At 51.2% G+C, this 16,602-nt stretch overlaps 6 protein-coding genes across 6 annotated transcripts; 2 read left to right on the top strand and 4 right to left on the bottom strand.

The window, feature by feature from the left end:
- Nucleotides 1–554: 554 nt before the first annotated feature.
- Nucleotides 555–3,000, bottom strand: rgd1 (putative Rho GTPase activator (Rgd1); the record flags this gene model as incomplete). The annotated part of the gene is made up of 9 exons (XM_026744818.1): nt 555–666; nt 724–794; nt 848–942; nt 995–1,138; nt 1,188–1,710; nt 1,758–1,963; nt 2,013–2,619; nt 2,692–2,745; nt 2,818–3,000. 9 exons carry the CDS (start codon nt 2,998–3,000, stop codon nt 555–557), a joined length of 1,995 nt encoding a protein of 664 aa, XP_026605684.1.
- A 652-nt stretch (nt 3,001–3,652) lies between these two features.
- On the bottom strand, nt 3,653–8,217 carry DSM5745_02803 (pleiotropic drug resistance family ABC transporter; the record flags this gene model as incomplete). Its single annotated transcript, XM_026744819.1, has 2 exons — nt 3,653–7,461; nt 7,533–8,217. 2 exons carry the CDS (start codon nt 8,215–8,217, stop codon nt 3,653–3,655), a joined length of 4,494 nt encoding a protein of 1,497 aa, XP_026605685.1.
- A 1,063-nt stretch (nt 8,218–9,280) lies between these two features.
- On the top strand, nt 9,281–11,664 carry DSM5745_02804 (fungal specific transcription factor domain-containing protein; the record flags this gene model as incomplete). The annotated part of the gene is made up of 6 exons (XM_026744820.1): nt 9,281–9,415; nt 9,473–9,597; nt 9,672–10,042; nt 10,097–10,736; nt 10,784–11,362; nt 11,424–11,664. The coding sequence occupies 6 exons, from the start codon at nt 9,281–9,283 to the stop codon at nt 11,662–11,664; spliced, it is 2,091 nt and encodes a 696-aa protein (XP_026605686.1).
- Nucleotides 11,665–12,103: 439 nt separating this feature from the next.
- Nucleotides 12,104–13,168, bottom strand: DSM5745_02805 (uncharacterized protein; the record flags this gene model as incomplete). Its single annotated transcript, XM_026744821.1, has 4 exons — nt 12,104–12,285; nt 12,352–12,404; nt 12,463–12,561; nt 12,615–13,168. The coding sequence occupies 4 exons, from the start codon at nt 13,166–13,168 to the stop codon at nt 12,104–12,106; spliced, it is 888 nt and encodes a 295-aa protein (XP_026605687.1).
- Nucleotides 13,169–13,492: 324 nt separating this feature from the next.
- On the top strand, nt 13,493–15,153 carry DSM5745_02806 (uncharacterized protein; the record flags this gene model as incomplete). Its single annotated transcript, XM_026744822.1, has 5 exons — nt 13,493–13,537; nt 13,589–13,820; nt 13,881–14,343; nt 14,397–14,999; nt 15,051–15,153. 5 exons carry the CDS (start codon nt 13,493–13,495, stop codon nt 15,151–15,153), a joined length of 1,446 nt encoding a protein of 481 aa, XP_026605688.1.
- A 172-nt stretch (nt 15,154–15,325) lies between these two features.
- On the bottom strand, nt 15,326–16,399 carry DSM5745_02807 (cytochrome oxidase assembly protein SHY1; the record flags this gene model as incomplete). The annotated part of the gene is made up of 3 exons (XM_026744823.1): nt 15,326–15,495; nt 15,550–16,065; nt 16,144–16,399. 3 exons carry the CDS (start codon nt 16,397–16,399, stop codon nt 15,326–15,328), a joined length of 942 nt encoding a protein of 313 aa, XP_026605689.1.
- Nucleotides 16,400–16,602: the final 203 nt, after the last annotated feature.

Here is a 16,602-nt window from a genome sequence, read left to right on the forward strand (position 1 = left end):
CCTTCTTCACTGAGGTCGATGCTGCTCCGCCTGGGACTTTCACACCAATTTCCTGATTAGTGGCTCATCTATTCCCACAGATTGGCAAAGGACCTACACCAGGAAGTTACGCTCCCGAGGACAAGGACTTGCCAACGCGGAACATGGTTCCAACTCTATATACCGGCGTATCACTCCGGTCTTCTGGATTCTTTACTAGCGTACGGCGTCCCATGATTATCTTGTACAATATTCCGCCCTCCAGCCCTTCTGCCCTTCGAATCTGTACTTATCTACCAAGTTTTATAAAACCTCAGCGACAAATCGGAAAAGATGTATGATTATGAAGGAGAATGCTCTTGCTTGTCATATAAACATCGGGTAGTAACGCATCGAAAGATAGGTAATATGTACAATACAAGGGTAGATAGAATATGATTCAGATCAAACCGCGTATAACGACCAACGAGCATCAGAGCAGCGGTGCTGATCAAAATTTATCCATAATGATAAGATCCCGGCTGACAAAAACGCAGTGATTGGTTGTTGTTTCCAGGCGATGGGCGTGGCAGTGTCTAATCATCGTCGAAGATCTGGAACGTGTTCTCGAGTATGGTTTCGATCACGCGTACCTGCCAGCCGGCATCTGCGATGTTGCCGCCTGAGCTGGCGCCCATCAAAGTCGGTCTAGAGGTTGTCAGCAGTGCACTCGAAGTGCCAGTTTTGATCTGAACTAGGACATACCCAAAGCAAATTGCGATGTTGCCTGCATTCATGCGGTTGTGGGTGTAATGCTCTTGAACCTTGTTTAGGTGCTAGGCTAGGTAAGCAGAAAGACCGGGTGCAGAAAGCACATGAAGAAACGCACCAATATCAGAGCCCTTAGTGTAGCGTAATGGGCGTCTGGAAGACCATTGATGATTGCGTGGAGCGAGTCCCTCCGTTGAATGTCGTCGTCAATACCTTGTTCCGTATGTCAGTATAAGGCATGAGTTGAGTGTATTAAAGAGCTTACGGGCTGCGTCAACGAAACTAGAATATGCTTGTGCAGTCAACAACGGATCTGGGAGGTCTCTGAAGAACTGTTTCAAGAGACCCGCAACACTGTTCACATCATGATTGAAGCTTTCGGGGTTGGTAAAGTCGACTTGGGACGAGTCTGTTGCGGAAATTAGCAGAATATCAGGGAAAAGTCTGAGAGAACCTACCATTGTCGAAGAGGGCCTTCAGTTGAGTAATGTGGTTAGCGCTGCCTGAGAGCCGGTAGATACCCTCGAGATCAAGTCCAAATAACTCCACCGCCTGGCAGCACTGGTAAACAATCATAGGAACAGCGGTGCCATCGCGAGCATATAGCTCGTCCAGTGACAGTCCAAAGACAGGCTTTAGCGGAGGAAGATTTAGGTTTGAGGGGTAACCAGTGCCAGAAGCCGGATATGGTTCTTTCGGCGCCGGAGGAGGTGGGTTCATGCCCTGCGATTCAGGCGGAGGTCCTGCTGAGATCGGATATGGAGGCTGGAAGGGCGGTGGAGCAAACGAGTCTGGGTTTTGAGGATACGGCGGCGACTGAGGGCTCTCTAACGGGCCAGATGATGGGATATGGACTGGAATCTGGGGCGGCTGTGCGGATGTAGGTGGCTGGGACACAGGTTGGGGCACTACAACAGACTGTCGCTTCGTTTGCGTAGACTGAGGACTAGAAGCGGGAGGCGCAATGGGTCCTCCAAGGGTCTGAAAAAGTTAGGATGCAAGGTACACAACTCCGACGGAGGACTCACTGGATGGCGATGGTACTGGATTTGGTCAGATGTCACAGCACCAGGGCTAAACTCATGACTCAAGACGTAATCATGGTAGTCTTTCTGGTTGTCGATTTGCTGAATCACTTCGCGAAGACTCTTTGTAGCACTAACACCATCCCCAGTTTCTTTCAATGGGCTGATGGATAGGCCCTGTCCTAAGAGTAGCTTTTCGTTGAACGTTCCTGAAAGGGTCAGTTATGGCATTTACGCAAAGCATCTAGGGAAGCGCACCGAACTTCTGCATTTGCAGGATAAGGCCCGCATCGCATTCGGAGATCAATTGCTGGATGTTGTGCACAGCCTGAGGCCGATGGGTCGCGATCAGCTCTTGTCGAGCCGTCTGGGCGGCTTGGACCTTAGCCTTATAGTCCGAATCCGCACTTTGCACCTTGCGCAAGAGATCTTCTTCCTGTTGAGCCACAGATTTGGTGCCCTTGAAGCCAAACTTTCCACCTGCTTTCTCTCCGGTCTTCACCCGGTCATACTGTTCCGCCAGGGTATCATATTTGGACTTGGCTTTTTCGGCCAATGTCTCCGCATCAAGCACGCGCTTTTCCGCATTCAACCCTTCGTGTTTCCATTGCTTCCGCCCTCGCTCGATGTTGCCCGCAAGTTCATTGAGGTTATCAGCCATCTGCTGCAGAGACGCAGCAAACTGGAGCCCGTGATCCGCCATGCGGTCATGGAAACCATTGATCTCGACGCAACCATAGCTATAGGTGCCCTGGCGGTTCTCGGATTTATGAGCAGCATCGTATAGGGTGCGCGACACCTTTCTCAGGCCTTGGGCGTGCTCCTCTTCCAATATCGATCGCTTCTTTAGAAAAGAGGCGAAGTCCTTCGAAGACACAATTGTCCGTTAGCGCTCATGCGGATTTTCGACTCATTATAGCGGGCTGCGTGGACTCACCCTGGCGGACGCAACGCTTTGTTTCAACCTGGTCAGGAGAGTGGTGACGCCGATCTATGTGGCTGCCGGTTAGTGTAATCCCCGCACGCACAAAAAGCCACAGAACTCTGCTCAGGTTCTCCTTACATCTGAGTATATCACCTTGTCCAAGCGAGCTTTCAGCTCCTCTGAAACAACAGGGGGTCCCGCGCGGATCTCAAAGCCTGGGCCGGACGGGGCGCCAGATCCAGCGCTTAGGGGTGGCACTCCTGGATCCCCGGGCGAAGGAGTGTTTGGCGCGGGGCCATCATGAAGAGTGGCATCCGCCATGCGTGTGATTGACGATATAGACTGAAGGCAAAGGGATGATTGAAGTCCAGAAGCAGCAGAGAGTGTGCAGGAGGATATAGAAGCAGAGCTGGTTGGACAATAGAAGAATAAATGAGGAAGCCTAGGCAAGCACCCGACCCGGACTATGCGGTCACCAGCTTATCCCCGGGTGGGGCGCAATGAGGCGCTCATCTGGATTCGGACTAGCGTGAGGCTTGGTCAGGCCCATGTGTTCCGACAAGCATACGCACAACTCTTATGCTGATTGGCATACCGCTACAGCAATTGTGATGCCTACCAATTGTTGTTATATTAAGCAGCAAATACGCAAGTGCTGGAAACTCCCGACCGTGGTCGAACCAGGAGGCTTTAGTGTTCCAAGCGAACTATTCTATTCACTGTGTACGGCTAGATATAATCTATGCGAGGTGGAAAGATATTCAAGCGAGTGTAAACAGGGTTGTAAGAAGGAAACAGCACAGACCGCATATGAGGTAGGATTACAAATATGATAGAGTGAAGATGGTGCGAACGACAGTAAAAATGTCAAATCAAAGAGCACGAACAAGAGGATGATGATAAACAAACAGAAAGAAAAGGATAGTGCTACCGACCTCGAAAGGGTCAAAAGATGGCCATGGCCGAGGACTCCTTATGATGACCCAGCCATCTTCTTCCCCTTTGGCACACGCGCCAGCCAGTAGACGAACACCGCCCCAGCGATATTGAAGACGATATAAACCCACATGAGGCCAAAGTTCCTCCAAGCCTCACTGAACCGACTTCCAACGCTCTCTAGAAACAAGTCTGTCTTGTCCATGGTGCAAAACGAACATTGAGAGGTCGCGTCTGGATCTAGGAGATAGCCGCTCCCGGCCCCTTCAATGTAGGTCTGCATGTAATCCCCGCACGTCTGATTATCCGGCGGATTAAAGGTGAGATACTCCACGGCTTCGCACTCAACATCCGTCCCCGACAAGCCCGTCGATAGCATCGCGCTGATCAGATAAGTGAAGGGGGAGCATCGATAAAGGAATATCCAGAACCCAGGCATGGCGTCCGGGGTCGAGAGGACACCGCAGAAGATGAGACAGAGGGAGAATAACATATTTGCGACGTTGCCTCCAGTCTCTGCGAGCTCGATGCCTGCGATGACCATGTGCGCGAAAGTAGACGTAAAGAGCAGGAACGTCCAGATTAGTAGGAACATTAAACCACCGCGCTCTGTTACGGCGTCTGTGGGCTTTGCATTGTTGTATAGACCGATTGGGTAATACCAGCAGAAGAAGATAAGGGCTGCCATGAGCGTGTTCCAGGGAAGTTCAACAATAATATTTGCTGCCATGAAGGCTTTCCAAGAATATGCTTTTGATGGGCGTTCTCGTGCTTCGTAAAGGGAGCGTTGGGTGACAAAGTTGGGCATGATTTGCTGTACCAGATTGCCGAATATTGTCATCAACATGAACATGCCGAACATTTGATTCTGGAGACCTTGGATGGACGTTGAAGCGTTGAAAAATGAGAAGCCAATATACAGCGATGTTAGAACGCAGAGGGCGGTTTTTGACCAGATGTAGGTTGGAGTGCGGTAGTATTGAGCGAACACTCGAACAAGACACTCCCACAGTTGGATATAGAATGGAGCGGCGAACTCACTCAAGGCGCTTGGATCAGACGAGTCGACAGGCTTGACGGACAATGTAGCTTTCAATTCAGCAAGGTGCTCCTTTACTTTGGCGAATTCTGGAGATTCTCGCCATGTCTTGACCCAGTCAATCTCGGTGTGAGAGCCTGGAGCCGCTCCGATAACCTCCAACATCCACTCGGCTGGGTTTTCTCCCGGAGGCAGTTCCTGAGAACCATTGCGCACGAAATAGTTCGAGAGTGTCGAAGAGTTGGGCCCGATTTCTCCAAAATAGATGGTTTTCCCTCCAGAAGCTAACAAGAGAAGCCGGTCAAATCGCTGGAACAACATTGCTGATGGCTGGTGAATGGTGCAAAGAATTGCTTGCCCGTGTTGGGTTAGGGTATCAATCAGGTCTAAGATGGACCAGGAGGTCTGACTATCAAGCCCAGAAGTCGGCTCGTCCAGAAACAATAGAAGCTGAGGCTTCGCTGCAAGCTCTACCCCAATTGTCAATCGCTTTCTCTGCTCGACATTCAACCCTTCTCCAGGAACTCCCACAATGGCGTCTGCATAGGCTTCCATCCCAAGAAGCTTGATAACCTCTTCAACATAATCAAGCTTTTCCTGTCGACTCAAGTGTGCAGGTTGCCGTAGTAATGCACTGAAACTGAGAGCTTCGCGCACAGTAGACGTGGCCAAGTGAAGATCTTGTTGCTGAACATACCCGGTTTTCCGCTGGAACGATTGATCGCGCAAGCGCCCATCAACAAGCATTGAGCCAGAGACAACACCCATGGTGACTCTTGTGGCCAGGACATCCAACAACGTCGTTTTCCCTGCTCCTGACACACCCATTAGGGCGGTGCACGTCCCAGGTTTCACGAAGCCATTTACGGCATCTAGGATTCTTCGCGACTGTCCTTTGATCTTTATATCATAACAGACATCTTCCCAATGGAAGATTGCCGTTTGTTTCTGGATCCGAGCAGTAGTCTGTGGAGCGGATTCTTCGGTCTTCGGGGCATTGGCAGGCTGGGTAGGGTTCTCCGGATCGGCGTCGATTGCTGAAAGGTCTGGCTGATGGCCACGGCGGAAAAGAAGAACTTCACCTTTTGACCTCTGCTCGGAGATATATTCGGTCCCAAGAAGATAGGTAAAAGCAAAGAAAACCAGGAACCCAATCAGAATGCCCATATTTCTCCATAGGTGCCCGATGCTATACTGATAGCTCAGCTCAACATACTGTCCGCCATCCACAATTCTAGACCCTGGCTCCGCACCAACCGTTGAGCAGATCCGGTACTGCATAGACACGGATTCGTATTCACCACCTGCTGGGATGACAGCTTGGCAAGGAAATTGCCGACCATCGAACTCGTTGACCATAAAGCTCTCGAATGAGTAGGCGATAGGGTTGATGTAGTTCATCCAACGAGACCAGCCAAGCATATTCCGAGTAGGAATCGTGAACCCAGTATAGATTACCATTCCCAACATTATTATGGCCGCAGGCACGAGGGCTTGGGACAGCGAACGGGACGTCGCGGCCATGGTCCGAAAAATCATGGACATTGTGAACGTAGTAACTATAGAAAAGATCCAGAACGTAAAAAAGGCACCAGCATCACGGCGAAGGTTAGTCATCAAATATAGAGGCACGTTGAACGTAAATGAGTTGACCAGCTTATAAGGAGTGTCGCATAACATTGACGCAATCGCCTCGGCAAAAGGATGGTAGAATGCGTATCTTGATTGCTTCTCCACTATTGGTCGCTGCGAATATAGCGTCAAGATTTCCAATGCGCTCGAGAAAGCGTTCAAGAGGACCGCGAAGAACAGTAGAGCGCCCCTGTAATAGAAACTGTCCGTGTCGTCTGGGAGATTGAAGAAGACTGATCCAATAATCAGAGCCATGATGAAATTGCCGATGAGAGCGGTTGCCGTGAGACTGAAATCTCCACGGAGGCGCTGGAACCCACGAACAACGCACAAGGAGACCTGCTGCCAGACCGAGATCGTGTAGGGAGACTTCACGCGTTGCCGCTTCGATTGCATGGCCCTTCTTGCATCCACGAAGGCATCATAAGAAGGACCACCGATGGGGAACTGCCGCTCATACTCCTCGATCTCGGCCATAAGCTTAGCGCGTTCTTCACTTCTCTTCCATGCAGCCACGAATTCGTCTGGCGTGCGAGGGACACGCCCTTCATACCCAGGGCGTACCACACGTTCCGCTGGGCTAGTGAGCGATGTTAAGAAGTCTGCCGTTGTCTGGCGCTCGGGGCACTCGAATCCCATATCAACAAAGAACTTCTTTGCGTCCTTGGTGTTTCCGAAGTAGATCTGCCTTCCTTCATAGAGAACAGTGACCTTGTCGAAGACATCATAAGCGCTCTGAGAAGCTTGGTAAATGGCCACGCAGGCAGTCGACCCGCTATACTTGCTCATCAAAGCCAAGTTTTTCACAAACTCGAGAGCATTGGCGCTATCAAGTCCTCTCGTGCTATTGTCCCAGCACTGAAGTGGAGCTTGACTCAGGGTAGCCTCTGCAATGCTGACACGCTTTCTTTCACCACCACTTACCCCACGAATAAAGTCATTACCCACACGAGTGTTATATGTATGCGTGAGGCCAAGCATGGCCATGACCACGTCCCTCATATGCTCTGCATGTTGCTTCTGACTCACGCCTTCGAAGCGGTTGCGCGGTGCCCGTGCGAGGGCAGCGAATGTAAGCGTATCGGCTACCGAGAGCTGAGGGAAGTGGACATCGTTCTCCGCTGTGTAGATAGCTTCGCCCCGGAAAGAATTGTGCATGTCCTTGACAGAAATGCCTGGAGAAACGGACAGTGTCAGAAGCAGATACGTAGAAGTGCAGAATGGTCTTATTTCGAGGGATACTGACCTTGGTAGTTCATCACCGTGTCCTCTGATACTTGGATGCCGTTCATTTCACCCGCAATGGTCTTGAGAAAGGTAGAACAACCACTTCCAGGCCGGCCCAGGACTACAAGCAACTCTCCACTTCTGATCAATCCCTCAAAGTTTTGGAGGATCTGGATTTTTGGCATTTTGATCCCAACCAGCCTGCGAGCTATTGTTCCAAACTCAAGCAGCACGTTCAAGACGTCTTTCTGGTAATCAGTTGGTGAACCGAAACCATGAACGCCAAGGTTCTTGAAGGCAACACCGGCTGTGCGATCAGGGTACCTCTCTGGATCACGAGATCGAATTTCTAGTAGCATTTTCAGCCAGTCGCGGACACGGAAGTTTGGACCTTGGGGGTTCAGAGTCGAGTCAGGATCATCAAGGAAGAATGGATTCTCGAGCGTGCTTTTCGCCGTCAGTCTAGTGGATTGTCGGGTCAATTGTCGAGCCAGTGACACCACGCGAGCTTCCCCGTCATGCTCATTATCGTGTAGTGTTTCGCCATCTTCGCTCTTATCCTTCTCGGAGTTGCCTGCATTCGCATTCGTGGAGCGGTTATGACCGACGCTGTCCTCATCGAAGTCGTGCACTTGGGGTAAATTGTGACTGACAACCGACTGAGACCGCGGTAGATTGGGTATGACGGTCCCGATAAACGACATGTTGGCCTGGAGGTCCTGAAAAGAGCATGCACTAGAAGCGAAGATCAAGAATCTTCAGGAGGCACCGAGCAAGGTTTCGACACTGGCCTTTATTTACCCAGCGATGGATGACGCAGGGCGAGAACCTGCTAAGCATAAGGCATCTCGGCGTCATATCTCCAGGTGCCGGGTCGGAGAGGACAGCCTCAATCATTTTAACATCCCGGATCCGATTGGAGCGTGTTGGTGCTGCCGGCAATATGGGCACCCGAAACGCAGCAAGGCATAACGACTAAAAGAGCTTCCGGCCCCCCGGAGGCGTTTTGAGCTAGACTGGCGACGTTATCTTTGCAACAAGAGTCCCTGCCACAGCCAAGATGGGCTCGCCACACCACGAGGCATGGCCGCATAGTGTTGGCAGATCTGTTCGATTGTTAGGGGTGAGGTGACCCGGTTAGGGTTAGGACTCTGAGTGTTTCGCTTGCCCTTCGAGCATCCCCGCTTGGCTGCTTCCTTGCCCATTCGAGAAAGAATGTGCATGTATTGTGGGAAAGCACCGAGTGCCAAGGTCTAGTAAATGTCGGACCTAGTTTGCATGAAATCGAAGCACCGGGCAATATGGATTATGGAGGGAGAGAGATCAGGAGATGAGGTCGAAAAGTCACCCGAGCATCCGAGGCCTAGCGTCTTTGGCTCTTCCTGCAGTGTCTCGCCCGCCCAGACCATCCTTGCCTCTTGGCTTCACACGGGCCCCCGGATCGCAGGTTCTCCGATGCAGAATGGACATTTTGCCAGCTCTAATTTTCTAAAATGTGAACCTGAGCGTCCAATCTGAAAGTCTGGGGAAATGGACCACATGCCGCATTGAGTGGGTTCGGTGATATCCAATCAGCTCAAGTGTTGTTCAAGGAATCGTAAGGTTGTCAACGTGACCTGTCTGTTACAATATACTAGGGAACTGCCTGCTGGTATGGGTTGGAGGCTTCTGCTGGCAGTTTGACCCTCACTGACCTTCTTTCCCAGAAGATGTGACCAAGATCCGAACACTGGACGAAATACTTGTCGCACCACGGGCAAACGCAGAATGGCAACAGCTGCCAGCAGCAACAAGGCTGGGCCCCGCCCTCAGCCAGCTCAGGGTTCAGTGTCGCAGGCGCGGGGCGTCTTCGATTTTCGACCTCAAGAGATGGGGCACGAAGGCAGCCAGCAGAGAAAGCAAGTGGGTGTCGCGGCTTCAAGGCCGATAACGAGCGCTAACTATGCAATACTCGAGTAGAGAAGCAACAGCCGCCGACCCCAGGAACAAGATTATGCTGGCAGCTATGGATCAGAGCCTCCCAGCAAGAGACTCAAGACGACGAATGATCCGAACAGCTCTAGACGTCAGAGAAACTTGAAAAAGTACTAGTGCCACCCATGCGCATGCTCGGTGGATATTTTCAGACTCTGTTACTGACGAGAACGTCTGACTGTAGCCTGACGATGCTCAACCGTTTAGAGTCAAATATAGGGCGGCTAGAGGCTCGCTTACAAGAACTGGGGTTCGACCTGGGCAGCGAGAGAAGAGCACAGGCTTTGCCGCAGCCGGTGATGCACGACAACTCACGTTCATCTCCATCACCCTGCTCTTCCGATCCAGACAATATTATGGAAGAGAGTTCCTGGCGTCGTGAACCATGTCCCGATGGTAGCTATGACGACTCAGCGCCACGCACTGCCGCGTTTCCAGCTATAGATCGAGAACGCGACGTGCCATTTACTCCTGCAGCGAATGAAGGAGGCTTTCCCAACGACTTCGGAGGCCTTCTCATTCCAAGGTGCATAATAGACAGCCCGACGTCGCGGGGTGAGTTCAGTGGTAATCGAATCCTTGACCTATTGGATTAACAGGGTTTCTTAGACATCCCGATCCTTTCGCATGAAGGCCTGGAGTGGATGAGCCGAAAGGCTGGCATAAACCCTAGGCTGTCATCCGAAACTCGAAGCGATACGCCCCTGTTCGGATTGTCGGAGGATGACTTTCCAAAGAAGGCGTTCTGCCCGCTGCCGTCGAAAGAAGAGGCTTCCTCGCTCTTGTATGAGTACTTACAGAACTTCAACTGCCTGTGTCCTCTATTTGAGCAAGCAAAGCTTATTTCTCTCATAAATGAAGAGAATCTGGACAGCGCATTGCGGACTCCTTCTTGCTGGGCCAGTGCCAATGTTGTGTTCGCGTTAGGAATCGCATTCAGGATCAAGAACAAGAGCGTTGCTCACTCCGAGCACCAAAGAAGTTGGCTCTTCATCAAAAATGCGTTTGGCACCTTCCATGACCTTTGTCTCGGCCAGCCAGATCTGTGGTCTATTCAAGCACTTCTAGGGATGTCGATTTTCTTCCTAGGAACGATGTCTGCTGAGCCTTGCTGTTTCCTTACTGCTGCAGCCATACGCATGAGCGAACAAATCGGGCTTGGAAGACTGAAGGAAGACGTTTCACTTTCTTCCGAAGAGAAAGAACACCGAAGAAGGATATTTTGGATCGCGTACTGCCTAGATAGAGAGTACGAAACCCTATTTTCTGTGAAAAGTCAGCTCTGATCAAATACAGGATCTCCCTTCGCTTTGGTAAGCCTCCCACGCAAAGTGACGAGGACATAAGCATTGGTCTACCTACAGAGCCGCCAAAGGACAGTGTCCGAATCGCGCCGTCAACGTACAGGTATGGTGACTTCGATGCTTTCAGAGCACACTGTCAACTTGCAACCATTAAAAGTCAACTTTACAAAGACCTATACTCCGCTGCAGCAAAGGATAGACCGCTGTCTGAGATAATGGCCTCCGTTGGAACGTTGGATGGAATGCTTCAAAGCTGGAAAGAAGACCTGCCTTCCGAATGCCAACCAGAACCACATAAGGTATCTAGTTTCACGAAGACTTCGATATCGGTCATGCTATTCTACCTGCACTGCTCCTATTTCAATTGCATAATTGCGATGCATCGATTGATTGTGAGCCGGGGACTTCAGACATCTGGAGATCTTCTCAGACAGTACGCAGACCTCAGAGGTTCGGCTCCCCCGCCATACAACACAAGAGTATTCGACTCTGAATCTATATGCGCCAACGCCGCGCGGGCCTCAATCAGGCTGATGAAATATTTGCCGGAAGGCCATATATCCCTCGTCGGGTATGTAGCGGTCCAGGCCCTGGTCTTAATGTCGAGCATCGAGCTAACGATAGGTTGCAAGAATTATGATCCACTACCCCATTGTTGCGCTAACAACGCTTTCGTCAACTATCATTCGCAATCCCCTGGAAGCCTCCCGACTAGCCGATTTGAGACTCATGGATCAGGTCGAAACATATTTGGCTTCACTTGTTGTGAGCATACCGAATCAGGTAATCAGTCGGCTGAGAACGTATTGCGCGAATTATCGAGCTGCTGCGAGTGCCGCAATCCAGAAGACTATGCCATTCCGCGGTGGTTGATTTTCTTGGTTCATTGTCAGTTGCAGTTAATCCTCATGAGCCTTTGCTGCCAGATGCCTTGTGGATACGCTAGTCTCATGTGCGTGGGTTTATACGTAGGTAGATTATGCAGTTGGGGGAGAACAGAGCACGGTCCCCCGGGCCATGGTCCATGGAAAATAAAGCCCAGACCCGCATGATGTTGCGCATACCGATAGGAGGCAGAGGTCGTGTCCAGGCGGGCTGTTAGCAACTGCTGCCATCAGCCACATAGTAGACCCGGCAACCGCTGTTTTATTCTTGTGACATGGCTAAAAGCAAGAGCAGCACATGTGCGTATGATTGTTGGAACTTTTTGAGTCGATATATACATGCTTCGATTAGTTAGTTAAGCTCCAGCACATTGAATAGATACCCCCACCATATTCTTCCAACGCCGGCAGATCATTAACTGCATTGCTTAAAAAACGAGAATTTCGATCTTCTTTTCCTTCGCCCCATACCGCTCGCGTAACTCAGGTCGAGTGAGCAGCTGTAAAAGAGGAAGGTGTGTCTCTTTCATGTCGAAAATTCCTCTTTGCTTCTGGTCCACATATGAACCGTCAATGACTATGCGTTTCAGCTCATCCAGCTTCAGGGACCCTGTTGCAGTCAGTACTGGCCAGAATTATTCGAGTGACAAAACTCCAATTGCCCAACAGTTCATACCTGAGGCGATTAAATCAGAGATACGAGCCGGGGTTCCAGCTCCGATTCCCACTCTGTGGACATAGTTAGCAACTTGATACCCAGAATATTTCCAGAACGGCGTCAGCATACCGCGCTCGCTCAAGGAATTGCTTGGCTTCTTCCAGCTTAATATGTTTTGCGAACAGTTTGCCGATAGGAGATTCTTTCGTTGAGAACGTTCGAAGAGCCCTAGACAACCGTCAGCATCTTCTCAATGCCTGCCTTTGAGCGTGATCACACACCTGACAACATCCGCCGCGCGAAGACCAGCAGAAGAAACAACAATAGTATGTGGGGTCCCCTTCTTCTCCGAAGAGTCTGAAAGCTTGACGCCCGTGGGAGTAAACGCCTTCAGGAAATCAGGAAGCTTCTCGAGCGTCCTTGAAGACGTAAATGACGATGTGTCGAGGAAAGCGGAGTCTGGAACACTAAGATCCTCCAACTCAACAGCAGTAATCTCTTTATTGTGTCTTTTGGCCTTTTGAACAAAGTGATCGGCGAGTAATCGGCCATCCATTTTCCCAATGGCTTCGTCGACAGAGATACCCTTGCGCTCCTTCTCCAAGGGCTCGCCCCTGATAGCTTTCGGCTTGTCTGTCTCGTCGTTCTTGTCTTTCTTGCCCTTTCCGCCCTTCCGCTTCTTGTTCTTAGGCTCCTCGGGTGCACCACCACCGGATGACTTGTTCGGGGCTTCGGGCTTGCTCTGCTTGGAGCTAGATGATGCTTCGGCCTGCCTCTTGCGCTTCTTATCTAACTTGGCTGCGAGGCCAGTTGAGTTTTTCGCTTCTCCAGACATAGTAATATGCGTTTTCGGCTTGCTGCGAAAGTGATCCTGACTTTAAATGTAAGGTTGTTCTCCGATCATGGCACGATAATGCCTGCCCGGCGCAACTTTTTTATGCCAAGCCTGTCCTTATCGATAAGACTGAACCCAACCACCCGCGCGGGCTTTACGGAGAACGGAACGGAGACCGGCGCGTTTCCACGTCCCGCATCAACAACTACCAGCCGACCCCTCGTCATTCTGGACTTTGCGTTCATACACTGACTCGTCATATATGAGACTCATCGGATCTTACTCTGCATACTATAGTGCTTGTATGCTACTTTGTTAGCTACAATGTCGAACGCTCCAAATCCGCGCGCGGCCTCCGAAGCGCCTAGGGTTGGTGAACGAGTCCCTGGTGTATTATTTTGACTAACTTGCTTCTCACAGAGCTCGCGAATCCCAGTTCCCGCTCGCTATCCCTCCACACCAGGCCGAAAGAAAATAGGGTCGACAACCCCTAGGAGGACGCCAGGAAACAGAGGCGGCGCCCCGTCGACACCATATGGGGTCCGCGCAATGCAACGGCGCGCGGCAAATACGCCAGGCCGTGACCGTCGAAAGAGCGGACGAGGCCCTCCACGCGAAACAGTTTTCGATGTCCTCCGCAATCTTGGCAAAGGTATAAAATTAACCCTGGGATATCTCATTAACGCCGCTTGCTGACTATCATTATGTGAAGCTCTCGCCCCTGAGTCGCAGCCTATACGTTCATCACCACAGCCTCCGCCTGAACCAGAGCCGCAATCTGAAGTCGACGAAATAGACGAGCTTGATAATGAACCTGCACCTGAGAGACCGCGGCTGTCCCTGCCGTTGGAGGAAGTTGAAGAGGAGGAAGAGGATGGAAGTCCTGAGATACGACCGCCGCGGATGTCGTTGGCACTGGGCGATGATGATACTGGGAATGATGATGTAACTCACGATGATATGACGCACACTTCCGTTGAATACCCTCGGAGAGCCACCCTTGACCGTGATAGGAACCGGCTGTCCATGATGAGTGTTGGTGGACCTCGGCTAAGTGAAAACTTTGGCGATGCTACTGGTCTGGAAAGCGGCTCAGATGCTGGCGAAGATACGGGCGTAATACAAGACGGTGACCAAGATGAGACTATCATCAGTCAGGGCGCGTTTGAAAGAGGGTGAGACCAATCATTTGAGATTCCCTTGGCTTGCGGTTCTAACATTGTTACAGCGGAGAAACGGAAGACCTCGGGCGGTTCAATCTGGATTTTAACTTTCCATCGCCCGTTGCGCAGGCGGATGATTTAGATGCAAACGAAGTCATGAATGATGATGAAGGGTTCGAATTGCCGGCCATCGACCTTGAACCGGGCCCCGAACCAGACCTTGACCCTGATCTCGGTCCTGATCTCGGTCCTGACCTCGGCCCTGATCTTGGCCCTGGGTCGGATGATAGTGACGTTGGTGATACCGCCGGCGGCTTCGGTCTGGAGATGTATCCCCCGGAAAGAGTCTCCATGAGCGAAAGCCCAGGGCTTATTGGGGGTGGGCTACGAGAGGAAGACACTATTATACAGGGTTCTAAACAGAAAAAACTCTCACGACATGGTATCCCAGTTCCCAACCTGCCAGCCGGTGTCGTCAAAAAGCTGGCTACGCGGTTTGCACGAGCACGAGCTGGGCCAAAGGCAAAGATCAGCAAGAGTACCCTGGCAGCGATCGAGCAAGCATCTGCGTGGTATTTTGAACAAGCTAGTGAAGATCTGGCGGCATATTCCAAACACGCCGGGCGCAAAACCATTGATGAAGTAGACGTCACGGCGTTGATGAGAAGGTGAGCTTCTAGGCTCCTCTCTCTTCATGGAGATGCTAATCTAGTTAACAGGCAACGTCATCTCAACAACTCTACCACGGTATTCTCCCTGGCACAGAAGCATCTACCCAAGGAGCTCTTGCAGGACATGAGACTCGCAATGCCCCCAAGATGAACGGTACAACTATATTACAATAATACACCATACCCAATAATCGGAACGCCAAGAACCAATGCTCGGAGGTTACCAATTTATGTTTTGGCGGACACGACGATGAGCCTCGCTGGCAGGCCGCTTTCGAATGATCATCCACAGCATGATAGATGTGGCGAGGGATAGCCCGTACCTATTCATATGAGCAACGAATCACGAAAACAGGAGGATCTTGGGGAGATTCGTGTGGGACATACCATGTGAAGATGTACTGGCTGTGATTGTTCCTTAAATTGACTTCAGCAGCACGACCAATGGGGGTACCCTTGGCTTCCCGGTCCATTGCGTCAAGCAGGTCCTGGACTAAGAGCCAGTTAGCTACGGCCGGAACCCAACAGTCATTGGAGACTAGCTTACCCTGTGTTTGTTCAATCCATACCGGCTGACTGCCGGTCAGTTCAGCCATCTGTTCAACATCCGGGAAGTAGAATTTCCCCTTCTCCGGCTGATTATGAGGCGTAAACATGTTCTTCTTCCAAGGCTCCCGTATTAACCCTTCCACCGTAACTTCTCCTGTGGGTAACGCCTCTTGATTCCTATCCTTCTGGTTCATCATCTTCTTCGAGATCCACCCTCTATTTATCAAGACCGTACTCTCTCCCTCGCCCCGCTCAAGTGGCGTGATAACGATGAAACCGTCTTGTCCCTCACGCATTCGGGGCCCGATCAACATCTCCTGGTCATGTCGCAACCGACCGGTAGCATAGACACGGCGATAATCGAACTCGGAAATGACGCTCGGGTCAACGCGCGGAGGTAACGGCAACGGATCCTTAACCAGCCGGTCTTCGAATTTCGCCATTAACTTCGTTTTCCAATCCAGGCGTTGGATCTGCCACGTTCCGAGTGCGAAGGAAATGATAGGGATCAATGCTAGTGTCGCAGAGCAGAGTCAGTATGGCACACGTCATGTAGATACAGCTCGCCGGTTAGAGGAAAAGTAGAGCATACCGAGAATGATCAAGCCAGGCCCGTGTTTGCGGCCGGTCCGCACAATCCTTGCGGGGTGGTCAACGACAGACAGCCAGCGCTGATCATCGCCCATTTGCTGTCCGTTGAAGAAGCGAACTTGGATTTGTTGGCGACGGCATCTGGCGCAGATTGAATCGAGCTTGAGTGTTGTGCGCGGACTCCGAGCGGATGAGGAGATCGGATGTTGCCATGCTCGAGGGGCCGTCCGTTGGAAGGCCGAAAAGATCGGTCGCATGTTTGATTGAATTTATTCGTCCGCTCTAGTTTGAGCCGTATCTTCTGGTGTCAATTGGGAGATATCCTAGCGTTAGAAGTGAACTAGTAAAAGTAAAAGCAGTATGTTGATAGAGGAGGAATCGACAGCCTTGCGGCCGGGGTGGACCGTGGAACCCCAATAGATCGGCATAGGCTTATGCGCCGACGCTTGAGCGACCTTCA

The sequence above is a fragment of the Aspergillus mulundensis genome (genome assembly GCF_003369625.1).
Source record: "Aspergillus mulundensis strain DSM 5745 chromosome Unknown scaffold_2, whole genome shotgun sequence".
Taxonomy (NCBI): Eukaryota; Fungi; Ascomycota; class Eurotiomycetes; order Eurotiales; family Aspergillaceae; genus Aspergillus; species Aspergillus mulundensis.